Source organism: Xenopus tropicalis, chromosome 7, assembly GCF_000004195.4.
Source record: "Xenopus tropicalis strain Nigerian chromosome 7, UCB_Xtro_10.0, whole genome shotgun sequence".
Classification (NCBI taxonomy): domain Eukaryota; kingdom Metazoa; phylum Chordata; class Amphibia; order Anura; family Pipidae; genus Xenopus; species Xenopus tropicalis.
In genome coordinates this window covers 133,029,569-133,049,863 of record NC_030683.2, presented here as the reverse complement: position 1 = coordinate 133,049,863, position 20,295 = coordinate 133,029,569, and the positions used below count along the sequence as shown (strand labels likewise).

The 20,295-nt window shown below is 55.7% G+C and overlaps 1 protein-coding gene and 1 non-coding gene across 2 annotated transcripts; one reads left to right on the top strand and one right to left on the bottom strand.

The window, feature by feature from the left end:
• Positions 1-2,325: 2,325 nt before the first annotated feature.
• On the top strand, positions 2,326-11,636 carry svbp (small vasohibin binding protein). The gene is made up of 2 exons (XM_018090547.2): positions 2,326-2,827; positions 11,350-11,636. Exons 1-2 carry the CDS (start codon positions 2,714-2,716, stop codon positions 11,434-11,436), a joined length of 201 nt encoding a protein of 66 aa, XP_017946036.1. The 5' UTR covers positions 2,326-2,713; the 3' UTR covers positions 11,437-11,636.
• On the bottom strand, positions 6,905-9,186 carry capns1. Its single transcript, XR_001923778.2, has 2 exons — positions 8,497-9,186; positions 6,905-8,406 (listed from the first exon to the last, which is right to left on the bottom strand). It is a non-coding gene; the product is annotated as a calpain, small subunit 1 (transcript).
• Positions 11,637-20,295: the final 8,659 nt, after the last annotated feature.

Below are 20,295 nucleotides of genomic sequence, written 5' to 3'. Positions count from 1 at the left end.
TCACTCACTGGCATTTGTTATTGGGCACCAGTGCCAAGTGCAGTCCCTGGGCACCTCTGTGTCTACAGACCCCTCCCTAACAACGGGCATCACCCAAGGCACTGCCACTGGGGTATAAACATCTTTGGGGCGACTTCTCTAGGGGGCACATCCCCATATTCCCCATTAATACAGGGGAGACTGGAATGGGGTGCAGCTGTCCCTGTGGGTGGCACAGAGCGATTAAACCAGGGCAGGTTGGCACAAGTTAAAGGGCAGTTCCCTGTGAGTGGCACAGAGCTGCGGTGCCCGGGGGGCTTTACCTGCTGGCACTGCCCCAGCCTGCCCGCAGTACCCATTCCTGGCCAGCAGAGGGACCCAAGCTCCATCACAGGATAATGACTTGTACCAAGAACATTGGGCTTATTTTATAGTTATTATTATTATTAACATTTATTTATAAAGCGCCAACATATCCCGCAGCGCTGTACAATGTTTGCCCTGGGCCCCTATATCACAGGGACCCCAATATCACAGGGGCCCCAATATCACAGGGACCCCAATATCATAGAGGCCCCAATATCACAGGGGCCCCAATATCACAGGGACCCCAATATCACAGGGACCCCAATATCACAGAGGCCCCAATATCACAGGGACCCCAATATCAAAGGGACCCCAATATCACAGGGACCCCAATATCACAGGGACCCCAATATCATAGAGGCCCCAATATCACAGGGACCCCAATATCACAGGGACCCCAATATCACAGGGACCCCAATATCATAGAGGCCCCAATATCACAGGGACCCCAATATCATAGAGGCCCCAATATCACAGGGACCCCAATATGACAGGGCCCCCAATATCACAGGGGGTACACTGGGGGGAGCAGCCTGTAACAATACAGCAGTGACTACTGGGCCCACGGGGTATAGGGGGGCTCCATGGGGCGCTGACTGTTAATTCCAAAGTAGGGAATTGTTCCCCTTTCCCTAAGGAATAACCCTGGGACCACCAAAAACATGGCTGCTGGTTGTACTGCAGGGAGACAGTTCCAGTCACAGCCTGGGCCAATCAGATGGGGGGATTTGCCTCTGACCTTGCAATGAGAATATGCTTTATTGCTGCTTCGGGGGCCCCAAGGGGGTGTGGCCCCTGTGTGATTGCCCCCCTGGTAGTGCCCCTGCCATGGACTCTGCCCCACAGCCCTGAGCCCCCTGGGATTGGCTGATCTGCCCCAGCAGGGAGCTGGGAATCCCCCTGTAGTACATTCACCCATAGGGGGAGCCCCATAATCAGGGTGCAGGGAGTTAACCCTTTATATTCAGCCACAGAGTGAGCGGGACGAGTGCAGCAGCCTGAGCCGTCGCTGGAGGAGGAATCCCTGGCGGCCTGTGCCCTGCATGTGGATTACCCATCAGCCCCTGTGACACCGGCAGTGAATTGTCAGTATTGGTGGGACCCCTCTCTTTAACCCCAGCCCCCCAAGCTCAGGGAGGTTTAAAGCTGCCCCGGTCTTCAATTTTTTGTGGTTTTTTAATTATTTCACTATCAGCAGCTGTGCAGTTTGGATTTTTAGGAGCTATCTGGTTGCTAGGGTTCAAATTACCTTAGCAACCAGGCAGTGGTTTAAACGAGAGACTGGAATATGAATAGGGGAGGGGCTGAACAGAAAGATAAGGAATAAAAAGTAAGAATAACAATAAAACTGGAGCCTCACAGAGCAATAGGCCTCTGTTACTCCCTGTACCTGCTGTGAGGGTTAGTGTAGGCCCCTGGGAGTTGTAGGCCCCGCAGTAACTTAACCAAACCCCGCCCACTTGGGATCTATTCTCTTAGGACCCAAAATATCAGCAAAGGGTTAAACAATATTGGTCCGAAGTCTTGCCGCGCCCTCGCCAAGCACTAACCCTGGGGTAACACTGAGCCCCCCTGGGCGGGGGTAAATATATTGGCACTGGGACATAATTATAAGCGAGTAGGTCTCTCCCAGTCAGGGTTGGCAGATTTATTTTTCCAAACCAGCCCCAAACTAGCCAAAAGCCACTTCCAAAGTCGCCCAAAAATAGCCCAATATGAGCAATGACAAAAATGCTAAAAAAATAAAAGTATATATGGGAGTTATAAGGCAGACAGGTTGAGCCTGAATAGAAATGGGAGCCTCCGTCTATACTGTCCAATTGCATGCTGGGTATTGTAGTTTTATATTAATCCAGGCTGTAGGCGAATTGTAAGAGAAAAACTACATTACCCAGCATGCAATGGGACAGGCACGTCAGGTTTACTAGGTGAATAAACGTTGGCTAGTTTCGCGCCAAGGCTCCAAAAAAATAGCCCAAATCTGCAGTTTGGCGGGTTTGTAGTTTGGAAACCTTCCCGGGCTTTAAATTAGTAATTTGGTAGGAAAACCGCCAACCCCGCTCCCTGCCCAAAACCAAGCCCCGCCCCTGGAAGTAATGGGGGTGGAGCCAAACTAAAAGCCTTTGTTGCGGTTGGAGCTGCCACAAAAAAAACATTTCCGGTTAGACTTAGAGCCGCCATCTTGGTACACCCGTATGATAAAGGCTTGTTTCATAAGAGGGATCTCACAGTAACGGCTCCCGGGTAGGCAGACTCCTGCCATTGCGGCACCCAAGCGAATAGAACGAGCAGAAGCCTGAGAGATTATTTCATTTTACAGTTTGGGTGCACCAAGATGTCCGTCTCCCGTCTGTGACCCGCCGGCAACATGGAACCCGCCGGTCGCAGAGAGAAGCCCAAGGGAAAGGAAGCCGCAAACCGGCAGGAGAAAGCCAAGCAGAAATCGGTCCAACAGGAGCTAAAGCAGCGCCAGCGAGCGGAGGTGAGTGCAACCCCTCCCACCCACACCGGAACGCTGCCATCTTGGTCCTCCCAAGCGGCAGCCATATTGAACTGCATTTGCCAACGCTTCAATATAGGTGGAGTGATCCCGGCCTCATGTGGGTGTAGTAAGATGGCCGCGTTTGTATCGCGGTGGCTGATACTGTGAGAGTACAAAGATGGCGGTGTTCGGAACTGGCGGTGCGGTTTGTTTGGGTGTACTAGTATGGCGGTAGGGAGGAGTAAGGTGGCGGCGCTTGGTTTTACCTTGGGACAATGTACTTGCAACAGGGGAGGGAGACATTGTGTGTGGGACCCCTCAAAGCCTGTTCCCAGGGGGTTCCCAGGCAGCCACAGTGTGTGGATAAACTATATGAGAAATCCCCCATCACTGTGCAGCCTTATATAGACTGGTGGGCGGGGCTTATACACAGAACCTTCCCCTTTAATAAGGGAGGCCCCTCCCATAATCCCATTGTCAGGGGTCGTACTGCTAATTAGCTGCAGGCTGCACTGGTGTCTGAGCTGCCATGGAATATCCATTTATACCTGTGTTACTTACCCTTCTGTGTGGTAAGTGCGGGTTAGAGAGGGTGGGGGCAGCACACACCCACCTGCCTTCCTGCCCCATGACTGAATGGGAATTCCTGCCTCTGTAATAGGGGCAGCGGGGCCGGCGGCTCCAGTACTGGTACATAAGCCCCTCCCATATGGGGTCACCCCGAGTGGCTATTGGGGTGCTGCAAAGACCAATCTGTGCGTGGGCCCCGGAATGTGCATTCGTTATATACATACAGGGCTAAATGGCAACTCCCAGCACCCGTGTCTGTCTCTGGGGCAAAACTGGTGCCCTTATTGCCCCTCGGGGAGATTAGGGTAACACCAAATCCAGGCTTTGCCTTGGGATTCGGCAGGAAGGGACCAATCCCAGTGCCCGGCTGAGCCGGATCCCTAAGGTCCCCATACACGGGGCCGATAGTAACTGCCCATATGGGTCCCTCAGACTGGCAGCTAATTGGCCCATGTATGGGGACTCCCGACCGGCCTGCCCCACCCATATCTGCCCTGAAATCCACCAGATCTCCGTCGGGCAGGTTAGAAAATCTAGTTGGATCGGGGACCCCATTGGCTCGTTGGTGCGGCCCCCGGACTGACTTTGCCTATTCCCATTGTTATAATCCGATCCTTAGGCCCCAGGGCCAAACGATTTCCCTGAATTACCCCGATATTGCCCCCCCGTAGGTCACATGAGTTGGTCACATGATCATGGAAATAAAAACGTTTCTGCTCAGGGGCCTCATTTGGATCAGGTTCGGATTCAGGGTTTGGGGGAACCCAAAAATAGTTGATTCAGTGCCCCCCTCGTTGTGCCGTACCCCGAGATACCTCACTCCCCCGGCGCCCTGCCCCTCTGTATAACCTACACCCGGCGCCCTGCCCCTCTGTATAACCTACACCCGGCGCCCTGCCCCTCTGTATAACCTACACCCCCGGCACCCTGCCCCTCTGTATAACCTACACCCGGCGCCCTGCCCCTCTGTATAACCTACACCCCGGCACCCTGCCCCTCTGTATAACCTACACCCGGCGCCCTGCCCCTCTGTATAACCTACACCCCCGGCACCCTGCCCCTCTGTATAACCTACACCCGGCGCCCTGCCCCTCTGTATAACCTACACCCCCGGCACCCTGCCCCTCTGTATAACCTACACCCCCGGCACCCTGCCCCTCTGTATAACCTACACCCCCGGCACCCTGCCCCTCTGTATAACCTGCACCCCGGCACCCTGCCCCTCTGTATAACCTGCACCCCGGCACCCTGCCCCTCTGTATAACCTGCACCCCCGGCACCCTGCCCTCTGTATAACCTGCACCCCGGCACCCTGCCCCTCTGTATAACCTGCACCCCCGGCACCCTGCCCCTCTGTATAACCTACACCCCCGGCACCCTGCCCCTCTGTATAACCTACACCCCTGCACCCTGCCCCTCTGTATAACCTACACCCCTGCACCCTGCCCCTCTGTATAACCTGCACCCCCGGCACCCTGCCCCTCTGTATAACCTGCACCCCCGGCACCCTGCCCCTCTGTATAACCTACACCCCCGGCACCCTGCCCCTCTGTATAACCTACACCCCCGGCACCCTGCCCCTCTGTATAACCTACACCCCTGCACCCTGCCCCTCTGTATAACCTGCACCCCCGGCACCCTGCCCCTCTGTATAACCTACACCCCTGCACCCTGCCCCTCTGTATAACCTGCACCCCCTGCACCCTGCCCCTCTGTATAACCTACACCCCTGCACCCTGCCCCTCTGTATAACCTACACCCCTGCACCCTGCCCCTCTGTATAACCTACACCCCGGCACCCTGCCCCTCTGTATAACCTACACCCCGGCACCCTGCCCCTCTGTATAACCTACACCCCTGCACCCTGCCCCTCTGTATAACCTACACCCCTGCACCCTGCCCCTCTGTATAACCTACACCCCTGCACCCTGCCCCTCTGTATAACCTACACCCCCGGCACCCTGCCCTCTGTATAACCTGCACCCTGCCCCTCTGTATAACCTACACCCCGGCACCCTGCCCCTCTGTATAACCTACACCCCGGCACCCTGCCCCTCTATATAACCTACACCCCTGCACCCTGCCCCTCTGTATAACCTACACCCCGGCACCCTGCCCCTCTGTATAACCTACACCCCCGGCACCCTGCCCCTCTGTATAACCTACACCCCCGGCACCCTGCCCCTCTGTATAACCTACACCCCCGGCACCCTGCCCCTCTGTATAACCTACACCCCCGGCACCCTGCCCCTCTGTATAACCTACACCCCCGGCACCCTGCCCCTCTGTATAACCTACACCCCCGGCACCCTGCCCCTCTGTATAACCTGCACCCTGCCCTCTGTATAACCTACACCCCCGGCACCCTGCCCCTCTGTATAACCTGCACCCCTGCACCCTGCCCCTCTGTATAACCTACACCCCGGCACCCTGCCCCTCTGTATAACCTGCACCCCCGGCGCCCTGCCCCTCTGTATAACCTGCACCCCGCCCCTCTGTATAACCTGCACCCCCGGCACCCTGCCCCTCTGTATAACCTGCACCCCTGCACCCTGCCCCTCTGTATAACCTACACCCCCGGCACCCTGCCCCTCTGTATAACCTGCACCCTGCCCCTCTGTATAACCTACACCCCGGCACCCTGCCCCTCTGTATAACCTACACCCCGGCACCCTGCCCCTCTATATAACCTACACCCCTGCACCCTGCCCCTCTGTATAACCTACACCCGGCACCCTGCCCCTCTGTATAACCTACACCCCCCGGCACCCTGCCCCTCTGTATAACCTGCACCCCCGGCACCCTGCCCCTCTGTATAACCTGCACCCCGGCACCCTGCCCCTCTGTATAACCTGCACCCCCGGCACCCTGCCCCTCTGTATAACCTACACCCCGGCACCCTGCCCCTCTGTATAACCTACACCCCCGGCACCCTGCCCTCTGTATAACCTGCACCCCTGCACCCTGCCCCTCTGTATAACCTACACCCCGGCACCCTGCCCCTCTGTATAACCTACACCCCGGCACCCTGCCCCTCTGTATAACCTGCACCCCTGCACCCTGCCCCTCTGTATAACCTGCACCCCGGCACCCTGCCCCTCTGTATAACCTACACCCCCGGCGCCCTGCCCCTCTGTATAACCTACACCCCGGCACCCTGTCCCTCTGTATAACCTACACCCCCGGCGCCCTGCCCATCTGTATAACCTACACCCCGGCACCCTGTCCCTCTGTATAACCTACACCCCGGCACCCTGTCCCTCTGTATAACCTACACCCCCGGCACCCTGCCCCTCTGTATAACCTACACCCCCGGCACCCTGCCCATCTGTATAACCTGCACCCCCGGCACCCTGCCCCTCTGTATAACCTACACCCCAGCACCCTGCCCCTCTGTACAAACTGTAACTGTCTCCCCCAGTACTGACAGGGTTAATGCCCCTCCCCGGGGAACTTACTGACCTGCATGGAAACAAATGCTTTCGGGTGTAACCAAGACGGACGCCGTTCCTTTAAGCAGCAGATGTTTATTATGGGGGGGGGGGAGATTGGGCCAATGAAAACTTTCAGTACATAAGGAATCATTCTGATTGGCTGCCAGCAGAACAAGCATTGTGTATGACCGGATATAATGTCCTGCTAGGGGTGTTATATTGGGGTAATAGCCCCCCACTGGGGCAATAAGGTGCTCTGACAGGAATGAAGCAGTCACTGATATGTCCCAGAATCCTCTCTGCCCCCTGTGCTGGGGATTGGCCGGGCACAGTATCAGCGGGCACCCATCAGTGGGCACAGTGGTGAAGTCCTTCTACCCCAGGATCTGGGGATGTTGGTGCCCTCTCTGTGCCAGGAGCGGCCGGGCAGCTCAGGAGTAGATGGTCAGTTTGAGCCATTCGGGCATCCGTACCTCCACTTGCCCGTCGTTGTCGCGGTCGAGGGCCTTAAAGGCGCGGTACATGGCGTCGAGCCGCACCAGGGCGCTGATGAAGCTGTCGAAGTTGATGTTGCCGTTCTCGTCGGCGTAGCGCCGCGCCAGCAGGACATGGAGCTGCTCGTGGAGGTCGAAGCCGGCGGCCTTTAGTGCCCCGGGCAGCGCCTGGCAGTTGATGTACCCCGAGCGCTCGGTGTCGAACTGCTTGTAGATGCACTGCCACTTCTTGATGTTGTTCCACAGGTACTTGAACTCCTCGAAGCCCAACTTGCCGGTGCCGTCGCTGTCCATGATGGCTACCATGCTGCGGCACGTGTCCACGCTGAAGCCGTCGGTCTTTAGGTCCTGGTGTTTGGCCACCACCTTGTCCAGCACGTTCTTCAGCTCCTCCGAATTCACCTCCATGTCGTCCCCGGCCAGTTGCTTAAAGAGCCGGCGGAACTGGCGCTGCTCGTCGTTCTCGTTGGCCTCTTGCTGGTAGGCGTTGGCCACGGGCACGGGAGGGGGCGCCGGCTTGTAGTTGGCAATCACTTCCCCGATGACATTGATGATTCCCCCGAGGATGTTCATCCCTTGGCCGCCCCCGGCCCCGCCGGCCCCCGCAAACAGTTTCCCGGCTCCACCTTGTCCGGAGCCTCCGCCGGCCAGACTGCCGATGGCCCCTTGGATGAACTTGCCAGCCCCCCCTCCTTGGCCTCCAGCGAGGCTACTGATTGCCCCCCCAATGATATTCCCAACACCTCCTTGCCCACCGCCTGCAGCCTGGCCGCCACGTTGCTGCCCACCGGCGATGCCACTGATTGCCCCCTGCAGGATATTCCCAATGTTTCCTTGGCCTCCGCCACCTCCTTGGCCCCCAGCGATGCCACTAATTGCCCCCTGCAGAATATTGCCAACACCTCCTTGGCCACCGCCACCTCCACCTCCCTGCCCACCTGTCAGGCCTTGTAGGACATTCCCGATGCCCCCCTGGTTTAGCTGCTTCATTAGAAACATCTTGTGCCCTTTGTGGTTGGCAGCCTTGAGAATTAGGGGGGTCTTCTTGGCAGAGGTGGGTAGGTGCAGCAGTGGGGTCTCCCTGGCAGAGGTGGAGTTTCCCTGGCAGAAGAAGGAGAGCAGCCAAAGGGTTTCCCTGGTAGAGGTGGGTAGGTGCAGCCGAAGGGTTTCCCTGGCAGAGGTGGGTAGGTGCAGCCGAAGGGTCTCCCTGGCAGAGGTGGGTAGTTGCGGCAGTGGGGTTTCCCTGGCAGAGGAAGGAGAGCAGCCGAAGGGTTTCCTGGGCAGAGGTGGGTAGTTGCGGCAGAGGTGGGTAGTTGCAGCAGTGGGGTTTCCCTGGCAGAGGAAGGAGAGCAGCCAAAGGGTTTCCTGGGCAGAGGTGGGTAGTTGCGGCAGAGGTGGGTAGTTGCAGCAGTGGGGTTTCCCTGGCAGAGGAAGGAGAGCAGCCGAAGGGTTTCCCTGGCAGAGGAAGGAGAGCAGCCGGGGGTTTCCCTGGTAGAGGAAGGAGAGCAGCCGAAGGGTCTCCCTGGTAGAGGTGGGTAGGTGCAGCCGGGGGTCCCAGTCGGAGCGGGTGAGGGGGGTCCCAGTCTGCGGAGGCTTGGGGGGGGCAGAGGAGCAGATCAGTCTCTCCCAGTCGGAATGGAGCGCAGGACAGAAATGTTGAGTCAGACCGGGCCCCGCCCACACAGGCTCAGCCAATGGGCAGCCCCTCCTCACCCTCCCAAATTCCCTGTCGGGGAAACACTGAATCCACAAGGAGGAATGTTCTATTGTGTGTGGGGGGGGCCCGGCCCTACTGGGGGCCCTCCGGCACTGAGTGTGTAGCCAGCCCTGTCTCCCAGGGGCCACACCCTGCCATAGGGCCCCTCAGTGCCGCAGCCTCGCCCTGCTGGGGGGCAGGTGTAGATATACACACACAGAGCTGGGCACAAGAGCTAGCAATCCACAGCAGCCCTCTATCTGTCAGGGCGGGGGTGCTTGTGAATGTCGAATTCCCCCACCCCCGGTCGTTAGTGGTTACAATCTGCCCCCTCCCTGCGGTGTAACATGAGCTCTGCCCCCCCCAGTCTATTTATTGCCCTGTGCATGGGAAAGGAATGAGGGAGGAGGCATCGCCTGCCAAGGATACTCTGCCCCAGGGGCAATCCCAGGAGCCCGGCCAAGTGACTAACCCTTTGTGCCCCACATAGCCCTCCCTATAACCATGCAGTTACTCCTTCTGCCCCACTGTCTGGTGAGCCCCCCGTGACTGCCCCAGTATCTGCCCCTGCCGCACCCTTCCATCCCCAGAGAGAGACAGCTCAGCAGCACATAATTGCCCCGGGGCAGGGTGGGGGCAGCTCTCTCACTGCAGGTTGGGGCAGATCCTTCCCAGAGCCGAGTGCTGTCAATCATTCTGCTTTGATTCCCTACCTGCCCCTTAGGGGTTAAACCTGTGGGTGGGAGCTGCCATGTTGCCCAGTACAGGGGGAGGGGCCCCTTCTTTCTCTTTTGTGCCCCACCCATGATTGTGCTCAGGACACCCTGGTTCTGGGTAAGGGCAGGAATAACAGCAGTTTGCCCCGGGGCAAGATACAAGTTGGGTTTCAGGTTTCTCCCATTGCTTAGATTTTGCTCTCCTGCCCCCACCCAACACTACTGCCCCACCCAGCGCTCCTGCCCCACCCAGATGCCCTTCTCTAATCCTCCCGTGCCAACCCCCTGCCTGCCACAACGGGCAGTATCTAGAGATAGAGTGCAAGCTCTAAGGTCAGGAGTACACAGATGCCCCACAGCTTGTTCCAATGTGTGAAATGGGGCAATAACTGGATTGTGCTTTTATTTCTACCCCATAGGGAAGGGGAGGCAGTTGGGTGAGGAACCATAGTGCAAGGACTAAATATACCCCTTTAATGCAAATATTACCCCCTCTTATGGAATTGGCTCGGTTTGCAGATAAATTAGCCCCTGTGGCTGGAGGGCAGGGGGGTATCTGTAAGCCGACTGGGGGGGCAGGGGGGTATCTGTAAGCCGACTGGGGGGGCAGGGGGGTATCTGTAAGCCGACTGGGGGGGCAGGGGGGTATCTGTAAGCCCACTGGGGGGGCAGGGGGGTATCTGTAAGCCGACTGGGGGGGGCAGGGGGGTATCTGTAAGCCGACTGGGGGGGCAGGGGGGTATCTGTAAGCCGACTGGGGGGGGCAGGGGGGTATCTGTAAGCCGACTGGGGGGGGGCAGGGGGGTATCTGTAAGCCGACTGGGGGGGGGGCAGGGGGGTATCTGTAAGCCGACTGGGGGGGTGGGGAGTACCTGTATACACATAATTGCCCCCCCAGCACCAATGTTTGGGGCGAGTGCCGCCCTGCACTGATTTCTGGGTAGGAGGGTTCCTGCCGCCCCGTGATTTGGCACCAACTGAGTTTCCTTCCTGCTCTGACCGCTGCTTCCTGCCCTTATTTACTGGCGCCTAGCAACAGCCCACCTCATCGCCTAGCAACCACCCATCTCTGCACATACACCTGCTCCCGGGGCAGAAGGAACAGTGCAGGAACTAATGTGCCCCTTTATTGTACATCCCGCAGCTCTAGGGCACAAGGGGCCGGGGGTCCCGCAGCTGTAGGGCACAAGGGGCCGGGGGTCCCGCAGCTCTAGGGCACAAGGGGCCGGGGGTCCCGCAGCTGTAGGGCACAAGGGGCCGGGGGTCCCGCAGCTCTAGGGCACAAGGGGCCGGGGGTCCCGCAGCTCTAGGGCACAAGGGGCCGGGGGTCCCGCAGCTCTAGGGCACAAGGGGCCGGGGGTCCCGCAGCTGTAGGGCCCAGTGGTGCCCGCTCACCCAGTTGGCAGAGGGTACAAATTCCCAGTGCCCCTGGCAGTTACCCCCCGGCTACTTACCTGCCGGCTGCAGTGGTTTCTGTGCCGCCATGCAGGACATGTTGGGTTTCTCATGGGAAGTCCCAACTAAAGGGGTTACATTGTGTCTTAAATCGGGGGAGTATATGGGGGGGTAACGTACTGCTCAATATTCTGACCCCCCGTTTCTGCCCCCGCAGATCTACGCCCTCAACAAGGAGATGACTGAGCTGGAACAGCGGCAGTTTGAGGCTTTCTGCAAAGAGATGCAAGCGTCCGGCAAATAGGGGCGCCCCCTGGGGGTGCAGCGGGCACGTCCCACCCCAGGGAACCCGTGGGGGCAGTACTGGGGTCTCGCCCTGGGAGGGGGCGGTTTTGGGGAAATGCTGGGGTCTCAGCCTCAGAGTATGACTTCCCTATATAAGGAGCCACTTGCCCCCCATGTAATGCCCCCCTCTATTTCCTATTAAACCTTGTGCTACTGGGAGTTCTCTGCCTGTTCCTTTCACTCACCTACCTGTCCCCCCGTCCCCCCCCCCAGGCGCTGGGAGTCAGGGCAAGGTCTGGAGCAAAATGCAACCATTGCCCCCCCTGAATCTCTCACTTTGCCCCTTGGCTTGCACCCCAAGAATAAATGCTAATAGTCACCCCTTCCTCTGAGTGCTGCTGGAATGGGGGGTTGGCACAGGGGCACTGCCTGGAACCCCCATACTGGCCCCTTGCTCATGCCAGCGCTGCCCCCCTAAAAGTGCAAGGAGTAGAGCTGTGGCACTGCCCGTGGTGCGTGGGCATTAGGGGGGCAATAATAAGTGAGGGGGTGTTATAGAAGGAAATGTAAGTTAATTGGTTATTGTGGTTGCTCCGTAAGTGAGAGGGGTATCCAGTGTAGGCTGCGGCGCCCCCTCCCCTCAGCCCAGGAACCAACTGCTGCGATACAGCACCCACGTGTATATGGGCAGGCACCCGGGTACCCACCATAACCAGCAGGGGCGCTGCAGCACCCACGTGTATATGGGCAGGCACCCGGGTACCCACCATAACCAGCAGGGGCGCTGCAGCACCCACGTGTATATGGGCAGGCACCCGGGTACCCAACATTAATAACCAGCAGGGGCGCTGCAGCACCCACGTGTATATGGGCAGGCACCCGGGTACCCAACATTAATAACCAGCAGGGGCGCTGCAGCTCCCACGTGTATATGGGCTGGCACCTGGGTACCCACCATTAATAACCAGCAGGGGCGCTGCAGCACCCACGTGTATATGGGCAGGCACCCGGGTACCCACCATTAATAACCAGCAGGGGCGCTGCAGCACCCACGTGTATATGGGCAGGCACCCGGGTACCCACCATTAATAACCAGCAGGGGCGCTGCAGCACCCACGTGTATATGGGCTGGCACCTGGGTACCCACCATTAATAACCAGCAGGGGCGCTGCAGCACCCACGTGTATATGGGCTGGCACCTGGGTACCCACCATTAATAACCAGCAGGGGCGCTGCAGCACCCACGTGTATATGGGCAGGCACCCGGGTACCCACCATTAATAACCAGCAGGGGCGCTGCAGCACCCACGTGTATATGGGCAGGCACCCGGGTACCCACCATTAATAACCAGCAGGGACGCTGCAGCACCCACGTGTATATGGGCAGCAGCGGGTACCCACCATTAATAACCAGCAGGGGCGCTGCAGCACCCACGTGTATATGGGCAGGCACCCGGGTACCCACCATTAATAACCAGCAGGGGCGCTACAGCACCCACGTGTATATGGGCAGGCACCCGGGTACCCACCATTAATAACCAGCAGGGGCGCTGCAGCACCCACATGTATATGGGCAGGCACCCGGGTACCCACCATAACCAGCAGGGGCGCTGCAGCACCCACGTGTATATAGGCAGCAGCGGGTACCCACCATTAATAACCAGCAGGGGCGCTGCAGCACCCACGTGTATATGGGCAGGCACCCGGGTACCCACCATAACCAGCAGGGGCGCTGCAGCACCCACGTGTATATAGGCAGCAGCGGGTACCCACCATTAATAACCAGCAGGGGCGCTGCAGCACCCACGTGTATATGGGCAGGCACCCGGGTACCCACCATTAATAACCAGCAGGGGCGCTACAGCACCCACGTGTATATGGGCAGGCACCCGGGTACCCACCAATAATAACCAGCAGCCTTTTCATAATATTTAATGTAATAATCTGGTTTGGAACAGTCCCCTAAGCCCCGCCCCCTGTTCCCCATGTGATCTGCTCATCCTCCCAATCCCCTGCTGCACACGTGATGTCAGTAAGGAACTAGCGCAGTGCATTGTGGGTTATGTAGTTCCTGCTGGCTGCCTGTAAGCTGTGGGGGAGTTGTTACAAATTGTAACATCAGTGTTTCAGTCCCCCCTCCCCTGCCAGGGTGCAGCTGGTACCTTACATATAGAGATAATGATGGCATTTTCCCCTCATTATATGGCACAGGAATCAGACATGGGGATAAAGGGACAGACTTGTTCAGTGCTGGGAAACTGTGCTTATTGCTCCCAACTCCAATTGCAGGAACAGAGAACAGGGAGCCGGATTTACTCACATCAGCTGGGATTCTCATTGGAGGATTCTTTTGCATTTCTGCCAATGCGGGCCCTAGAGAGCTGGGAAAGTTTTATTGGGCAATATTGCTTTAAGAATCCAACCCTGATGTTGCTGGACTACAGCTCCCAGCATGCCTCACCCTTCATTATATGTTACATTATTCTGGGATTTGTAGTCCGGCAGCAGCCATGCTGGGCAGCAGGGTTCAGAGCTCCAGATAAACAGACACCCCCCCCCCCCCCCCCCCAATACCGTGGGGCAAAGTTGTTTTCGTGGGTGTGCGCCCGTCACTTAGCCAAACTGTAACCCCCCCTCCCCGTGCCCCTTGCGGTCTGCCCAGTGGGATTCTGGGAGCAGCCTGAATGCTGTATTTCTCTATCGGCCCTCCTGTCAGTGCAGACGTTAGGGGTTTTGTCTTGAATCACCTCTGGAGGCAGGACAGAGAATTGAAACTTGGTCACTCCTGGTCCCTCCCACTGTATATAAGGTTCGTCTCCACCCTCATTCCTCAGTTCTTTGTCCTGCCTTGGAGGTGTAGGACAGTTTTTATTTTATCTTATTTTTTTTTTTTTTTTTTCTCTATTATTATCCTTTTATTTTCATTACTCTACATACCAATTCAGGGTATGCAGAGATAACTGGGCACGCAGAGCTGCCCTCTCACAGGACCATGGGGCTACAGAACCACAAGGCACGCAGAGCTGCCCACTGTGGTCCCCCAACGCCTACTGTACCCCGAAGGACCATGGGGCTACAGAACCACAAGGCACGCAGAGCTGCCCACTGTGGCTCCCCAACAACTACCATACCCTGAGGCACGCAGAGCTGCCATTGAGTTCAGGGGTTGGGGCACCAGACCGACAAATCACCGGTTGCTAGGCAACGCCAGCACTAGATCGGGTCGGTGCTGCCTTGGACACAGAGCCTCCCAAGCGATAATACAAGGCACGCAGAGCTGCCACATGGCACTAACTTGCGCCCCCCCCACCAGACCCAAGCGCTAGCTAAGGGACTGAAGGATCCCACGTCTTCGGGCGCGCACATAGGCCGCACAGAACCGCCGGTTGCTAGGCAACGCGCGGGAAAGAGAGACGCGCCTTACCTAGCATTCGCGCCAAGGCGCGATGACGTCACACAAGCGCCGCACCGCCCACAGCACAACGCGGCGACTTGGATCGGCACACTGAGCTGCCAGCTAAGCGCACAGCCAGCATTACACAGGGAAGGCGCTTATACTGAGAGTGATACAGGGTGGAGTGCCATTATTAAACTACTTCACAATTGTGAGTACACATCTCAAATTGAAAATTTACAATGGAAAAGTCTGATTCACTCAATGACCTCAGAGAGGTAACACAATCAGCTAAAAAGCAGAAAAGGCCTGACAAACTGGCTAAATGTAAAGTCTGCAAGCACTCACTGAGAAAATCTGAACGAAACTATTGCTCTGACTGCCAGCCTACAACATCAGAACCCCTACCCCTAGCTGATCCTCCATTACTCTCCCCACAAATATCTCAGGCTCAGCCTACTCAGGAACATGTGTCTACACCAAACACTCCCCCCACCAATGCACCTACAGCTACAACTATGCCTCAACCAAGGGCCACAGAGGACCCTGTAACCATGCCTTGGGACCCACAACCACATACATCAGCCCAGGCACCAGCCCAACTGGGGGAATTCTTACAGTGGATCATGAACACTGTGCAACCAACCCACACCCAAAGGGTACGTGATAAAGCTCAGGGGAACAAGCGTAAAGTAGCTGCCCCCTTGACATGCTCCTCTGAATCAGAGGAAGGACTCGCCTCAGACTCAGAGATAGAGGAGACTTCTAGCCAGGATTCAGACTTATCAATCCATTCTCAATCAGACTCTGAATCTGAGGGGGAAGGATCAACCTCTGCTACTCCAGAAGTGTCTAAAAGACTACTCAGAGAGATGATGCAGACGTTAGAAATAAAGGATGAGACAGTGACCCGATCCAAAGCAGATAGATTACTGGGAGTCCAGAAGAAATCCAAATTAGCATTCCCAATATTCAATTCACTTACACAAGCGATTGAGGCGGAATGGAACCAGCCAGAGCGCAGGGTTGCACTCACACAGAGATTCTTTAAAACATATCCTATACCCGAGGAACACCAAAAGAAATGGGACAAGGCTCCCAAGGTAGACTCGGCAGTTGCCCGACTGTCAAGACAAACTGCCCTACCGGCCGAGGAGGCCGCATTCAAGGAACCACTCGACCGCAAAATGGAGTCCATACTCAAACGTTCCTACATTCAAGCTGCAGCAATACTTAGGCCGGCAGCTGCGTCAGCGGGCTTAGCCCGCACGGCCAAACACTGGGCACAGGAATTGGCACGGCACCCACCGTCATCCAGACAACAGCTTCAGACGGAGGTTGAAAGGCTGACCACTACCTTGTCCTTCCTAGCGGAGGCAGCAATGGAAATTACCAAGCTAGCGGCCAAAACAGCAGCTAACACAGTAGTTGCACGCCGAGCCTTATGGCTAAGGCACTGGACTGGTGATACAGCATCCAAATTAAAACTATTGTCTCTAAAATTCACAGGGGAATCCTTGTTTGGACCTGATTTAAAGCAGATCATAGCAGAGGTCACAGGAGGTAAAAGTACCTTTCTACCCATGGGAAAGAAACCCAAATTTGACTCATCAAACAGATACTCAGGGAGAAGACCTTGGAATTCTCAAACCAGGTCCTTTCGCTCTTCCCGTACAAACTTCAGAAACGCGCCAACCAACCAGAATACCAGACGAGGTAGACCCAACTGGCAACAGCAGGCGCGCACCAACAAAAAACCTACCACCGGCAAACCCAACTCTGCCTGACTCGGCCCCACTAAAAAGGGCACAAGAGGTAGGGGGCAGATTACAACAATTCCTTGGGACTTGGGAGACGCATGTAACAGACTCTTGGGTATTATCAATAATCAGACATGGGTACAGAATACCCTTTTCCCCATCTCCCGGCCGGGAGGTTTCTCCCATCATCCACCGCACCTCACAGGGAACAACTACTCCAACAGGCAGTAGATACACTGCTACAAACAGGAGTAGTAGAGCAAGTCCCAGACCCACACAAATACAAGGGCTTTTATTCCAACCTGTTCCTGGTAAAAAAGAAAGAAGGTTCCTTCAGACCGGTACTCAACTTAAAACCTCTAAACCCAATGGTCGTCAACCAAAGATTCAGGATGGAATCAGTACGATCAGTAACAGCGGCCATGGAACCGGGAATCTTCATGACTTCCATCGACCTACAGGACGCCTACCTACACATACCAATCCATCCACATTCACGGAGGTTCCTCAGATTTGCCATCAAGAACGCGCACTATCAGTTTACAGCACTACCATTTGGACTATGTACTGCACCGCGCGTCTTTACCAAAGTACTCACGCCAATAGTGGCTCACATGAGATCCCTAGGGGTGCATATAATACCTTACCTGGACGACCTCCTGATCAAAGCACCTACAGCAGCGCAGGCCGCTTCACACACCAACCTATGCCTCCGTGTCCTGACACAACATGGCTGGTTGATCAACCACCGCAAGAGCTGCCTTACACCAAGCCAGACAATCCTATTCCTAGGCCTTCGGTTCGACTCCAGGAACCAGAAGGTCTACTTACCTCAAGACAAAGTCAACACATTGATAACGACAACCCAAGCATTCTACACAAGGGACAACACTTCAGCAGAGGACTGCCTGCGCCTCCTAGGCCTCATGGTCTCAACACTGGAGGCCGTGCCATTCGCCAGATTTCACCTCAGACCACTACAACTGAATTTCCTGCAATACTGGAACAGGAACCATCAAGACCTACACCAGACAATACCAATCTCACAGACCACCAGACACAGTCTACACTGGTGGATGACCAAAAACAACCTTCAACAAGGGAAAAGTTGGGTGAGCTCACCCTGGGAAGTAGTGACTACGGACGCCAGCCTCACAGGATGGGGAGCAGTGTATCAGAACCTCACACTCCAAGGAACCTGGTCCAGGGAGGAGAGCCAACTACCCATCAACGTGCTGGAGCTGCGAGCAATCGCCTTAGCACTAGAAAGCTGGTCAAAAATCTTACAAACTCGACCGGTTCGGGTACAATCCGACAACGCCACAGCAGTGGCGTATGTCAACAAACAGGGGGGCACCCGCAGCAGGCAGGCAATGCAAGAGGCGTCACGCATACTCACCTGGGCAGAAAACACAGTCCCCAGCATCTCAGCGGTCTACATACCAGGGGTGCTGAATTGGGAGGCGGATTACTTAAGCAGAACATCCATAGACCAAGGGGAGTGGTCACTCAACACCGAGATCTTCCTCCAACTAACCCACAAATGGGGTACCCCGGAGATAGACATGTTAGCCTCACGACACAACACCAAACTTCCACTGTACTGTGCCAGAACACAGGACCCCAGAGCGACACTAGTGGATGCCCTGGTGGTCCCATGGGACTTCGGGATGGTCTATGCCTTCCCTCCACTGGCCATCCTACCTCGCATTATCAGGAAACTGAAACAGACCAACACAACCACGATTCTTATAGCGCCAGACTGGCCAAACAGAGTCTGGTATACAGACCTCATCAATCTGTCAGTGGACAGACCCTGGCGATTACCACTCATACCCGATCTTCTAACGCAAGGACCAATAAAACATCCCAACCTGGCGATGCTCCGCCTGACTGCGTGGCTCTTGAGACCAATTGGTGGGAACAACAAGGCCTTTCAAAGAATGCCATAGAGATACTACTACAGGCTCGCAAGCAATCCACAGCTAAAGTATACCACAGGGTTTGGAGAACGTTTCTGAACTGGTGCTCACAACGGAACATCTGCTGGGAGGATGGCTCCAATGTTCAGATTGTGGAATTCCTAACAGACGGATTTCAGAAAGGCCTGGGTCTACGTACTTTAAAAACACAGATCTCTGCAGTTACAGCACTAACACACACCAAGTGGGCCGAGGACCCTATGGTACAGCAGTTCATCAGAGGAGTAACCAGATCTCGACCTCCACTGAAAGAACCACTTGCAACATGGAGCTTACCAATGGTCTTAACAGCCTTGCAACAACCACCCTTCGAACCACTTACAACATGTGAATTCAAGTGGCTCTCGCTCAAGGTCGCGTTCTTAATTGCAATCACATCCGCAAAGCGAGTTTCGGAAATAGCAGCATTGTCGTGCAGGGAACCATGGCTGACTCTACACCACGACAAAGTGGTCCTTAGAACCACTCCAGGCTTCTTACCAAAGGTGGTGACAGAACACCACATGAATCAGGACATAATATTACCATCCTTCTGCCCAAACCCAACTAATGAAAAAGAAAAACGATTTCACAAGTTGGACGTTGTCCGTGCGGTCCGCATTTACCTCAAAAGATCAGCAGCCTACAGATGTTCAGATAGTCTGCTCGTATCATATTCCAGAACTCACAAAGGGAAAGCGGTGTCTAAAAGGACTATAGCCCGTTGGCTAGTAGACACCATTAACACAGCCTATGACCGCAACCAAGTTACCAGACCCTTTAAAGTCAGGGCCCACTCTACACGGGCACAGGGCACATCATGGGCACTGCAGAACATGGCAACCGCAGAACAGATTTGCCAAGCAGCCACCTGGGCCTCACCGAATACTTTCGTTAAATTTTACAAGTTAAATGTTTATGCATCACAACCGGCCGCGTTTGGTCGGAAAGTTTTACAGGCGGCTGTGGCATAGTGAATAGATACACTATACCCGGCATACTAAATTTTTTACCCACCCAATTAGAGGGACAGCTTTGGAACGTCCCCTAACGTCTGCACTGACAGGAGGGCCGCTAGAGAAAAGGAGATTTTATACTCACCGGAAAATCCTTTTCTCGTAGGCCCGAACTGTCAGTGCAGTAAGTCCCACCCAGGCTGATTTAGTATGGGCACCGGGACCTCTTTCTCGCTATCTTTCTAACTGATGTCTCTTGGCCTTCCTTCTATCTGTACTATCTCCACCGACTAAGCTTACCAACAGAACTGAGGAGTGAGGGTGGAGACGAACCTTATATACAGTGGGAGGGACCAGGAGTCACTAAGTTTCAATTCTCTGTCCTGCCTCCAGAGGTGATTCAAGACAAAACCCCTAACGTCTGCACTGACAGTTCGGGCCTACGAGAAAAGGATTTTCCGGTGAGTATAAAATCTCCTTTTCTATTGGTTCCGGCGTCCCACTGGGGAACAGGATTGGGCCCCAGCCATACAGATGTGGCGCCTTTGTTCCTATGGGGCAATAATGAGTTATACTGTGTGTCCCTGCCCAGAGCGCCACCTGCTGCCAGGTAAGTGCAACACAGGCCTTCCCTTAAAGGGACACTACCAGCTTCTCCTGCCATTGGGGGAGACAGGGCAGCCAATGATACCCCCCCCCTTTATTGCAGCAGGGAGTAGGAGTTTTGTTTCATTTGCACACAAACCCCACCCCCCGGGTTACTGCACCCCCAGCAACCACAAAACCATCAACCATGTGACACAGTCA